Source organism: Rhinolophus sinicus, linkage group LG07, assembly GCF_036562045.2.
Source record: "Rhinolophus sinicus isolate RSC01 linkage group LG07, ASM3656204v1, whole genome shotgun sequence".
Lineage (NCBI taxonomy): Eukaryota > Metazoa > Chordata > Mammalia > Chiroptera > Rhinolophidae > Rhinolophus > Rhinolophus sinicus.
In genome coordinates this window covers 59124834-59137500 of record NC_133757.1, presented here as the reverse complement: position 1 = coordinate 59137500, position 12667 = coordinate 59124834, and the positions used below count along the sequence as shown (strand labels likewise).

Here is a 12667-nt window from a genome sequence, read left to right as displayed (position 1 = left end):
GAGAGGGCCTCAGACGAGACCCAGTCACCTCCCCTGTCCCTCTGGCCCCCAGAGGTGACTGAGCTGCTCGTGGAAGGGTGAGGCGAGGGTGCTGGAGTTGGTGGGATGGCGGGCGGAGGAAAAGCCCTGCACACATGTCCACAGGGGACTCGAGATCCTGAACATGCTTTGGGACATGGGCAGGAAATCCCAAAAGTGGCGAAGCTCCCTAAACCCATTCTGTGAGCGAGAGGCAGGCATGTGGGTAGACTTGGGGCTTCTGAAGCAAATGGCTTTACCAGGGGCTTTGGTCATTTCCCACCCGGCCATCTCCTGCCGACCCAGTCCAGCCTGGAGATGCCCCAAGCCTGCTTTCCCCTGCTTCACATGGGCTTGGGCTTGAGCTAAAGATATCCTTGATCACTCCCAGCCAACCTACCTTCCTCCCAACCTCTCCTATGAGCACAGGTGGGGCATGATCTGTTTGGGGACACTGGCCATTCTTGTTAGGTGTCTTCAGCCTCCACTCACATTCCACCCTTTCTCTCTCTGAGTCTAGGGTCATCTCCCTTCTTTTCTCACTGTGTTCCCTTGCCCCTCCTTAATGGGTTATGTCTTAAATGGTGGAGTGAAGGGAAGGTCCCCAATAAAGGTAATTTAAGGATCCGTGGGCTGTGACAGCTGGGTCAGTATTTCTGGGACCCAGACCCCATCACCTTCCTGGCCACCCACTCAGTCTGTGTGTGAGCCTGGCTCAGTCCCGTGATTTCCCCTTCTGGCCCCACTCCAGGGCTTAAGAACTTTGTGTGGGTGCTGGAGTGAGGAGGCTGAGTGGCCTCTTGTTTCCACAGCACCTAGCATAGGATATGGTCCAGAAAATAGTACTGTGGGAAGGCTGCCTCCTCTCACTCCACCTGGTTTTGCAAAATGACTGACCGGCCTGTTTTGTACACACTTCTTGTGAGTTATGTTTATGTGACCTGATTTTCTGCAACTGCAAAACTGAGAGATCCTGGTACACAGGCAACCCAGATGCTGTTCTCATGACCATGCCACCCCCCAGCCCTGGGAGCCTGTCTCTTCCGCCTCAGCTCCATCCTTGCCGCCTCTCAGGTGCCTTGGCAACTGCTATCATCAGACCCTCTGTAGAGTCCTCGGTCACCCTACCAACCATCTCCATTTCTATCTAGGGCCATGGGTCCTACCCAGGTCTGTGTACCTGCCACACCTTGTCCCTGAAGTGTTGACTCTGTGGAGGTACAGATGTACATCCAGGGATGGGGACCTCAGTACTAGTGTCACACACTCAGGCGCCCATGGTCTCCTCAGGGAATGCTGAGCTGTGGCTCATGGGTGAGGACATGCCCTGGGCAAAGGGCAGAGCTGCCCTGAGTCCTGCAAACTATCACCATGGACGAGGCTGGTGGGGCCTCCTCTCCAGACATCTGGAGTTTTAAATAAGTCATCCTGATTTTTTAATGTTGGCAGCTCAGCAACATGCAGCTAGCTGAGTCTGGCTGGTGGGTGCTGGTGGCTAACTCTCAGTGAGCACTTAACATGCTAGACAACGTTCTCGTCCTTTCTGCACAGTCAAGTCACCATCACTGTCACCACATCTCAAACTGGGAAATAGACGCACAAGCAGAGTAAGTCACTTGCACCAGATCACCATTTGATAAGTGATGTCTGAATGCTGGCAGCCTGGGCTGAGCTTCCACAAGTAACCCTGAGGCTTTTACCCTTTTCTAAGTAAGACGCCGAGTCCTTATAATTCTGTTTTAATGAGCAGCTTCTATGTGTGTGAAGAGTACACATCTCGTTCAAGCCTCACAACAGCCCTGTGGAGTCTATATTAAAACCTTATGTTAGGGATCAGGTACAGTGACTTTCCCAAGGTCTCTCAGCCTCCGTGTGGAGGACTAAGACCAACATTCAGGTCCATCTGGCTCCAAAGCCCCCCTCCTTCTGTGTAGCCTGGTTTCTCTCTGAGTTCTCTGCATCTGGCCAGGCTCAACAGGGTCATTGGGGATGGAGGGTGTGTGTCTGGAGCTTGGCTTCTGAGGCTGCAGGGCAGGGCTCCTGAGGCGGCCTCCCGGCGTGGGCGTGGAGCTCAGTCCAGGCTGGCAGGGGTGGGCCTGGATCTGAGCAGTCCCCCAGAGAGGCTCACTGCACTCGATCCGCTCACTTGTCTGTGACGAGAGGCACTGCCAGATTCGCCTGTGGACCATCTCACTGCCCGGCGCATAGTTCACAGCGTTGATCGTGGGCACCATTTTGGCAATGAGAGCAGGCACCTGTTGTGGCAGAAACATACAGGAAAGAAGGCTCAAAAGCCCCTGCTCCTCTCCCTGTCCTACCTGGCGACCCCAGCCCTCCCCCTTCCCCACAGTTGGACTGTGCTACAGCTAAGTCTTCCCTGACCAGCTCTCAGATGATGCTTAGGAACATATGCCTCCCCGGGCACATCTCAGCCCCTGGTCCCAAGAGGGCATATTCACCATCTGGCTGTTTGTCCCTGTCATCTCACATGAGGCTTAGGCAATTTGAGCAGCAGCCCCATGTGGCCTGGGTGACAAGCAAATTCCCAGTGCATTGTGAGTGTTCAAAGGAAGAGAGAAGAGAGACTATCATTAGGCAGTGAAGCAAGAAAGAGAGATGGGTGAGACAGAGACACAGAGATGGAGAAAGTTCCAGCTCTGGGTACTGGAGGTGTCTGTACCATCTGAAGCTTGGGGGAGATGGAGGTCACATCCATGATGGCTGCGTAGAGGTACAGGAGGGCATAGGGGCCCCAGCAGAGCAGCAGCGTCCTGGCTGGCAGAGTGGTGTTCACCTGAGGAGAGATTGTCACCAGAGGTAGGGACTGACTTGCTCCAGTGCCTGGCAGGCCCGTGCAGCCCAGGGACCATGCAGGCGCTCCTCAGAGCTGGGCAGTGTGACTGGGCTGTGGGAAGATGTGAAGCCTATGGAGGAACTTGGGACCTGATGGATCTTACTGCCCTTCATGACCCTACTCCTGTCATTTAATCTTACTTGACCTCAGTTGCCTTGTCTGTAAAATGGCCTGATAATACCTGTCTTAACCTAAAGGCAGGGACTGGGGGCAGATAATGAACTTCCTTTCTGGTCAAACCCTGGACTCTGTGAGTGTAGCCGTGTGCATGAGGGTCCCCAGGCTGAACTGCCCTCACACCTCAGTCCCCAGACCACCTTGCCATCAGCAGCTGCAGCCACCTGGCTTGTCAATCTGTCCTGGGTTCAAAGGGGCTGCTTTCCACTGAGTGAGATAGAACCAGGGAGTAAGCAATGTGGTAGCACCTGGGGCCACAGGAGGGCGCAAGACATGCGATCTAATTTCAGGATGAAAGTTGCCATGTTCTGCTTCTCACACTTCAAATTCTGACGCTAAAAATCAGTGCCTATTTTCTCTTGACTATGTCTTCCTTTAACAAAGAAGGTGACGTAAGCTTGCAGCCGACGTCCCTGGGCCAGTATGTGGCTACCCCTGCTGATGCTACCAGAACTGATGGTTTAAAGTCAACTCGGAAAAATGAAAAAAATCCCTGTGGCTGACTTGTCTTCTGGCTGATTGAACCTCCAATAAATGTGGTGACTTGGAGCACTCAGGCAGGGCTCCGAGGCGGTGATGAGCAGATGAGCATTGAGCTGGGAGCCTAGGATGGGATTCTGGACCCAGCACAGCCCTCATCCTCCTTCTGTGACCTCAGAATCACTGGATCTCCAGCTAAAATAGATTTGTATAGCCTTTTTCCAATTCACAGGAAAAAAAAATGTGGCAAATTAAGTGTCTCCACAACGAGAGGGTTTCTTTTATGCACCACGACTGACCACTGGGTGGTGGGGTCCCTGCCCTGGGCTTGATCCAACTTTGCTGTTCTTAGTTGCGGCTTAGCTAACCTCTGTAGGCCTCAGTTTTCTAGTCTGTAACATAAGCTTCCTTCGTCCGAGAATGGTTGCAAAAATGCAATGACATGATGCATATAAAGTACTATTCGTATCGTTTCTTAAAAAATCTTTGGAGCTTGTTATGACTCATCTGCTAGAGATTATCCAGGTGACAAAGTTAAAATTGTGGCAAGGGAATATTAATGCAGGAATTCAGAAATGGCGAAGAGGGGCTTATTTTGAAGTATTGTTTTGCTTGGACAAATGTACTCGCGGGTGTAATTTTATGTTATGGGTAACAGCCTGTGCCTTGATTAAATTAAACATCTTGAAGCAATTCAAAAGCAGCATTTTAAAAGTATGTAATTTTGTGCCAACTCTCACATCCCTGGGAAGAAGGAAATCTAACAGCATGGATAATGTCCGGAATGGGGCATCCTGGCTCTCGGTGTTACTGTGTCTGGGAAACCTGAGCAGTCCTGATCCTTCTTCCAGGTCTCAGCGATTCCCAGCAATGACAAGGAGGGTGCATTCCTGCCTAACACCCCGGATCCATGAAAGCTGGATTTTCTTGATTGTTTAAAACACAGAGAACCCCTGATTGCTGTCACATCATTCATGTTCCTTGGTGTCCCTGTGGGGGACAGAGACATTTCTCCATCTCTAGGAGTTGGTCCTTACCTGGGGATGGCCAGTCTTCCGGAGTTTCTGCTCCATGAGCCGATAGGATGTGTGTGTGATGAAGAGGGGCAGGATAAAGTTGCAAAAGGCCATGGTGAAGAGGAAGCTGGTGAAGTTTCTGCAGGCAGACGGGGCACAGGAGTAAGCGTCGTCTCTCAGGGGTGACCAGCTGCCCTCAAAGGCCCATCAGCCTTTTCTCTGGATAGTCACATGCGGGGCTGCCCCATCAAACATGTGCTCAGAGTGAGGGTGCTCCTGGGTCCCATCTGACCTCCCCTCAGAGCCAGGGAGCCACTAGTTCCCCCTAGAACTTGCCTTCAGGTGCCAGGGAGCTGAGATGAGGGAGAGTCCTCCTTCAACTCACTGTTGGGCAGTTAAGTGCTATTCTTGCTCTGTGTATGTGCCCAAGTATGGAGAATGGGACACTATCATTTGGGAAATGAGTTTACCAGATAGCGATGTCAGTGAACCAAGAGGAAGGAACATTCCAGGTGTGTTCCTGGCACAGGGATTTGAAAGGGGCCTGCGAATAACAAAGAGACTGGACATTGTGTCACTGAAGAAATTGTGGTCATGGGACATAGAAGGGTTGACCCTTTGTGAGGGGGATGCCATGTCACCTTGGTGCAGTTCATTAAGGATGGGTGGGAGGAAGGGATGCCAGAACGACAGGACACAGGCTGGGGAAACACGTGCAGGGAGTGCTTTGGAGGGGCATTTGGCCCAGACCCAAGGTTACGAAGTGGGTTTCACCCGAAAACCCTGTCATCGGGGGCAGATGCTACGTGAGTTAAATGAGAGTAGACATGTGAAGCAGATGAATACAACACGGTCCTAGTGGAGCCTTGTGACCCCTCCCCAAGTCATCCCTTAATGGGTATCCCTAAGCCCTGGTCTCCCCAGAGCCCCATTGATGGGGCAGTACTAGACACGTGCTCCACGATGGTGGGGCCATTATGCATTCAACCCTGTCTCTCCAGGGCTTGGCCCAGGGACTGGCTCACAGCAGACACCCAGAGAATTCAGAGACCTGAACTATGCCAACGAGGTCTGTAACATTCAATGACTGTAACATTCTTTGAATCTATGGAACAAAGGACATGAGTTCTTCTAGAAACTAATAAAGCCAGAGCTGGGACAGCTGACTGTGCTGAAGAGAGCAAAGGGGCCATGAGGCTCAGTGACTTTTAGAACAAACACAGGCCAATGGCTCACTGGATGATGCCCCTTCTGGGGCCCAACTCTGCGCCCCAATTTGCACAACATTCCCATCACTTGGCCAGTGTTCAGAAAAGGCTTTCCCCAGTCCCACCATCAACCTGCAAGTGGTATCATGACTAAAGAGTTGAGATTGTCTGGCAAATGTTGACATGCCCCCATTTGGATTTTCAGCTGTGATATTATTGTCTAAGGGCTCAAAGCCAGGATTCCCATGGAAGGGAGCCTCCCACCTTACCTGTCCCCCCTGGAGTAGTCCAGAGTGCAGCACGTCCCCAGGGGCTCATAGTCATAGTGGCCCCAGCCAAGGAGGGGCAGTGCTGCCCAGAAGGCAGAAGACAGCCACACGAACAGCACCAAGGTCACAGCCATGTTCCATGCCAATCGGCTGCCTGCATGGACAGAGGGGGAGGATGGTTGAGAGGAGGTGACAGTTATCAGAGTGAAAAAGAATGGACTTAATGGTCATAGAGAATGGCCCTAAATTCTGGCTCTGATGCTTAATAGCTTAGTGCCTCAGGCAGGCTAAGAGTTTCTCTGAGTCTCACTTTTCTTCTCCACAAAATGGCAATGATATCCCTGCTTCAGAGGATTGTTATGAAGCATAAAAGAGATAATAGATGAGAAGGTGTCCTACTAGACACTCTATACCATCTTCTTTAGGGGACAGAGAGAAGGAAGGGTGGCAAAGATATAGGTGTGTTTCCCAAAGCCAAGTTAGGGAAGAAGCATGAACAGTGATTTAGGTGAGGGTCATGGAGGAAGAAGGTGGAGTCTGGACTTGCCACCATCCTCAGCTCTTGCTCAGAAGCAGGCTGCCCTCTCTGCATCCTGGATACCTTCTGAGAACTCTTGACTTGAGTGTTGGGTCACCGTCTCAGTGCCACTGGCAGAGGTGGGGTACTGATGTCTTTTGGTGTGACCAGTCCCACTGACCTGACCTCCTCCACGATACTTCATCCAAGCCCCTCACCACCTCATCTAGCCCTTCCCATCCAGGTTCTTCCTAGATCTGGCTTCAGAATGCCTTTCCTAGATGCTGTCTCTGTCTATGGTATATGTTGTGTTCCTTCGTAGGCAAGACCCCAGGATAGGGGACAGGACTCCAGCTGGGGTTTCATCAGCAGAGAAGAGCAGGTCTACAACCCCCCTCAACCTGAAACTTCACTTTGATTGACATAGTCCCAGATGGTGTTTGCTTGGATGTGTCCCCTTGCTATGGACTGAACATTTATGTCTCCCTCCAAATTAATTTGTCGAAGTCCTAATCGTCATATGATGGTATTTGGGGGTGGAACTTTGGGAGGTAATTAGGTCATGAGGGTGGAGCCCCCATAATGGGATTAGTGCCCTTATAAGAAGAGATTTGAGAGAGATGATCTCTCCTCCATGTGACGGCAAGAAGGCACCCATCTGCAAACCACAAAGAGAGTTCTCACCAGAACCCAACTGTGCTGGCACCCTTATCTTGGATTTCCAGCTTCCAGAACTGTGAGAGATAAATTTCTGTTGTTTAAGCCATGCAGTCTACGATGTTTTGCTCTGGCAGTTCTAGCTCACTAAGACCACTCCCCCAACTGTGGGCACAATAATTAATATCCATCTTGACCCATATATTGCATGAGCCTTTTTGCTTTGCAAACGGATGACCAAGGTGACACACCTAAAGTCACCCAGTAATGGAGTAGATGAGCTTGGGCCCATTTCTTCCCCTTCCTTATTTGGTGCTGCCCCACCATGCCCTCCCGCACAGGAGGGGCTTTGATCTAGGGGCCCCTGGAACAGGGATGAACTGTTCTATGTTGAGGCAGAGAAGCCCGTTGCTCTCTGAGAAGGCGTACGCATGTGTGTGCTCATGTGAGAGTCTGTGTGTGTGTGACAGTCTGAGGGAGTTTGGGGAATTGGGCTGGGATAGTGGTGGGAGATGTGCTCCAAGGTCAAGGTGGATCAGGAAGCCTAACCTGCCAGAACAAAGGCGATTTTTTTGCTTGGAGAGATACGTGACCCAACGGCTGGGTGTTGTGTGTGTGTCTGTGGCAAGGACAGATCTGTGATTCCAGAGAAGCCATGTCCAGGGCTTTAGGCCACACTGATCATGGACCCCACAGTGGCCTCTGTGCCAGAAAAATCCACAGCTCTAAACGTGGAGCCCAGGAGTCAAAGGGAGAGACTACCTCTGAAGTCACCCAGGCCATGCCCTTATTAGCTGTGGGACCTTAGATGAGCTACTTAACTTCTCTGAGCCTCTGTTTCCCAGTCTGCAAGCTGAGGGTTTGCTGTGAAGGTTAACTGAGCCATGGCTCCCCAAAATTCGTTCGTATACCCTGGTGGTGAGTGGGATGCTAGAGGGTCTATGGGTGAGCCAGTGTTTTATTTTAATGTGTAGTAAAATTATAAGAATATTAAAGCTTTGATATCACAGATATTGTTTAGAACAAGACTAAAGCAGGTATTTAAATTTTTAAAAGTGAGTTACTTCTAAAAAACAAATATCAGGTAAATAACAGAGGAGGTGGTACACTGATATGGCCAATTATGAAGATGGTATTTGACAATGTAACTTGGGAAATCAAGAGTTAGACTGGTTTTTACAAAACCCTGGCATGGCAGAGCCCCTCTCCCCACCATCTCTCTGCCCCCCAACAGTAGGGCATTTTCTGTGTCCCAAGGGCATGTTCTGTATCTCATTTGATTTTTCAAAATAAAACAGTGAGGTTGTTTACAAAACTCATCACGTAGAGGAAAGGCTAAGGCTCAGAGAGGACCCCTCACTTGCCTGAGGCTGCTGCCAAGATGCAGGCAGCCTTTCTAGCACATGCGTCTCACTTTCTTGCACCCCCGTGCAGTCCCCCAGCCTCCCGCCTTTCCCGAGTTCCCACACCCTACCCTCACGCACAGTCACCCCCACCCACACGCCCCTGAGGTGGGAAGCAAGGAGCAGGCTTTGCTGTGACCACCCTCACTGTGTGGTGTGCTTCCACCCTGGGAGCCCAAACACTTACGGGTACAGTGGTCGTAGTAGCGCCCCCAGGCGATGGCTGCACTGCCGCAGATGCTGGCCAACGCGGTTGCAAAGCCCTGGAAGCCATGAGCCTGGCAGCCGTCTGGACCATAGGGCCAGTGCCTGTGGGAGACACTGGGCACCAGTGACCCCTCCCCTCTGTCCCTGCCCTCCTCCCACACCTGCTCAGCTTCAGCTTGGAGGGCAGCTTCCTGAATGTTGGCCCAGCTTCTCAGAAGAGGGCTTTGTGATTTGTTTTTCCTGCAAGGAAACTGGGGTCCTAGAGCTGAATTCACTGCGGTCAAGGGGTAGAGACTGGTACAAACTCTCCAGGCTCAGCACCAGGGCTGGAGCAAAGGTCTCTCTGTGTGATCAGGTGCCTCCATCACAGGAAATGGAACACCCTGGTTGGGAAGAGAGCTCATGCCTTTATTCCATAGATGGAGAAACTGAGGCTCAGTGAGGAAAAGGTACTGAGCCAAGGTCACACAACAGATGAAGGCAAAGTCAGAGGGGAGGCCCCAGGCCTCCCAACTCTTGATCCCATGGGCCAAGCAAGAGTAAAAGTTTTAGTTGCCTCTTCCCCACCCTGGGAAGGGGCAGGAGGCGATCACAGCAAAGAACCCTCATTAATTCAGACCCCACAGAGCATTCACGCCCAGATGGGCTCCAGCCTCCACCTGTAGTGCCTGGATGTTAAGCTCACTTAAGAGATCAATCTTGTAAACACCTTCTGAGGCCATGACAATCCTGGCTTACACACAGGAGGTCTTAGACACTCGTCAAAATCCTGTTTGCTTTCACACATACTTATTTAGGGCTTCTTAGGTGACAAGTATTGTTTTAAATTATTTACAAATAATAACAAGTCAATACTTCCAACCACCATATAAGTTAGGTAATAATATCCAATTTATAGAAGAAGCTAAGAGGGAGAAATAACGAAACCAAGATTCAAATTTAGGCAACCTGGTTCCAGGACCCACGCTCACAATCCCTACAGCAGCTCCTGGGTTCCAGAAATTGGTTATGCTTCTTAGAGGGTAGTCTGGAATTCATATTTAGCCTAGTTCAGCCTACCCGCCCTCTCCCTAGGGTCAGTTTTCTGTTGGTAGGAAGAATGCCTCTGGTCTGGCTGCCCAGTGCCCAGAGGTCAGGCCCCAGGCAGCAGCGCAGTGTCCAGGGACAGGGGAGGGGCTGGTACCGGAGGAAGCTGGACGTGGCTGCAACGAGGGCGTTCAGGCTGATCCCACTGTCTGCCACTGCCAAGCTCAGCACCAGCAGGTGGCCAGGGGTCTGCAGCTCCGGGTTCTTGCAGAAAGAGAGGATGCTCCAGCCATTGAGGCTGAGACCGATGAGAGCTGAAAGGAAGGTAGGGAGAGCTGCAGGCTTGCATCCGGGCTGTTGAGGCTCACCTAGGGTCAGAACCAGGGCGCGGGGTGGGCAGAGCCTCAGCAACCTGCCCCCCATTCCTTCCCACTCAGCAAGCCCCTCCGTGCAGCTCATCAAACACCGATGAGGTGGACTGGCCCTCAGACTGAAGGCCATAAGACACACATCCTGCCCTCTACCACTCACAATCTAATGGGGACACTGACAAAGAAGAAAACCAGTAAAGCACAGCACGGTTCGTGCTAGAACAACCATCACAGACGGCCGCCGAGCGCTTATCACATGCAGCGCAGTGTCAGCACTTCATGCGGTCCTTTCATTCACTCTTCACCTGGATACTGACTTCCCCCTTTACAGTGGGGAAACTGAGGCTTGGAGATGCTACCGAACTGGCCCCAAGCACGCAGCTAGGAAGTGGTAGACATGGAAGTCGAACTCAAGTCTTTCAAATTCCAAATTGCCTTCTGTAAGTGCTGTGGAGCTACGTCAGGGAGGGCCTCGGAGAGGAGGAGGCCTCGTAAGAGCTGGGAGGCGCCCAGGACACCAGGCAGTGAGGTCAACTTGAAGGGGGTGGTCTCAGGTGGCAGACAGACCTGACACTGAATTTGAACTTGGTCATTCCTCATGCTCTGAGCCTCAGCTTCTCCCATCTAAAGTGAGGAATGGGAAAGATCCTGTCTTCAAAACTGTGAGCATTTCCTAGGAGGGCAGGGTGCAGAAGAGCATTCTAGGAAGAGGAATAGCATGTGCAAAGACACACAGTGGTGAAATTTCAAGGCATGTTTGATGACCTAGAGGGATGCCAGATTGTAGGGCTCCCAGGAGTGAGGAAAAGGGGTCAGGGCCACCAGGACCAGCCTTGTAGCTGCCTCTCCCTCTCCACTGTCAGTTCTGATTGGGTGAGAAAAGGTGCTAATTATTTCTCTGGACCGACTCTGAACAAGGGCTGCCTCCCCATCAACTTAGTCTTGGGCTGGCCCTGCTTTAGGTTCTACAGTCCAAGCTCTGGCCTCAGTGACCTTCTTAGGGATTCTGGGTTGAGGTAGGTACCTCCCGGACGCAGGCTGCTCCTAGAATGGAAATGCTTAGGCTGGAGGGAATGGAAATATGGTGGCAGTAATAGGGGTGCTGAAGAGGCTGAAAGTGAATGAACTTCAATCCCCAAGGATCTATCTTAGTAGCATTTTATACCCACGATCCCATCTAACCTTCACCACCACCCACTTGGAATGTCAGGGCACTGAGGGCCAGAGAGCTCGAGTGACTTAGTTACAGTCACACAGGTGGCATAGCTGTCTGTCTCTAGAGCCTACTAGGGGCCTGATCCTATACAAGATTCTTAGCAGGATTTCCAGGGAGTGGATTAAACTCCCCAGCTGGAGGGACATGAAAAGACCTGAACTCTGTTTTTTGGTCGTGCCCTGGGCAGATGTTCCCCTCTCAAAGTCCCTTCCTCCCTGACCTTTGCCGGGCCTCTCTCTCTTGACTCCCAGCCTACAAATTGCATCCCACAGGTGCAGCCATCAGAAGCCCCCATGGGTCCAGGCACAGAGTGGTATGATTTGGGAACCTCTCCTTGCCAGCTTCACAGCTGAGATCTGGTTTCTGGGAGCTCGCTGGGTCCCCACTCCACCCCAGGCCCTGCCTGGCTCACCTTCCACCAGCAGCACTATCCCCACAGTCAGCACCTCTAGTTCCCCGAATCCAGTGGGCAGGGACCTGGACTTGGCCATCCTCGCCTTCCTCCTGGCTGGCCCAGCTCTTCTCCCAGTTACCAAAGCCAGGCCCCTCCCTTTTAAAGGGCCATCCCATGTGCTGGCACAAGCAGGTGATTATGCTAGACCTTGGGCTCCTTCTTCCTGCCCCTCCTCCTTTGGCCTAAGCGGAAGGAACCCATTGACCAGTTGGACAGTGCAGTCTTTGTGAAGCCAGAGTGGAGCCTGTCTCATTCAGCCTACCAGGCAGGATTAAGGACACAGAGTCCAAATGTGTGGCTGACAGCTGAATTAGAAAAGAGTTGCATAACCAAGGGAGGGGTGGGGAGTGAAAAGAGGGCTCTGAGCTGCAGCTGCACTAAAGACCTGGTTAGGAGCCAGGTCTCGCTGTGTTTGTAGGTGCTGAGTGCCTGTGTGCATTTGTGTACACACGTGTGTGTCCACATGCTCGCGTACATGTATTCACAAGCGAGGGGGAAAGGGTGATGGCTGAGAAGTCATCTACTGTCATAGAAAGAACCCCAACTGGACTAGAGACTGGGATTCTGGTTCTGAACATGCCATTAACTAGCTATGTGCCCTGGGGTGGGACCACTCTGGTCTTCTCTGTTTCCTCCTTTGCAATGTTAGCATCTTTCCACATGGCCTGTGTAAGTCTTAGAAGAATACATCATGAAGATGGCCTTCCAGACTGCACTTTCTGACTCCCATACAGCACTTAGCTACACAAGCATTGAAGTCTCCCAAGGCTCTGGCTTGGGACATAGGGGCTGCT

The 12667-nt window shown here is 51.7% G+C and overlaps 1 protein-coding gene across 2 annotated transcripts in view; it reads right to left on the bottom strand.

Annotated features, from left to right (window-relative positions):
* RGR (retinal G protein coupled receptor) overlaps window positions 1–11948 on the bottom strand; it is a 13134-nt gene extending 1186 nt beyond the window's left edge. The window contains exons 1-7 of one of the 2 annotated variants that reach the window (XM_074339717.1): window positions 11832–11948; window positions 9990–10146; window positions 8787–8920; window positions 6023–6176; window positions 4567–4684; window positions 2699–2812; window positions 1–2273 (exon numbers count right to left, since the gene is read on the bottom strand). The exon at window positions 1–2273 is cut by the window's left edge and continues 1186 nt beyond it. In XM_074339717.1, the coding sequence (XP_074195818.1) occupies window positions 1899–2273; window positions 2699–2812; window positions 4567–4684; window positions 6023–6176; window positions 8787–8920; window positions 9990–10146; window positions 11832–11910 (1131 nt within the window). In that variant the 5' untranslated portion in view covers window positions 11911–11948 and the 3' untranslated portion in view covers window positions 1–1898. The remainder of the gene's footprint in view (window positions 2274–2698; window positions 2813–4566; window positions 4685–6022; window positions 6177–8786; window positions 8921–9989; window positions 10147–11831) is intronic. The other variant, XM_019755548.2, reaches the window with a different exon arrangement.
* Window positions 11949–12667: the final 719 nt, after the last annotated feature.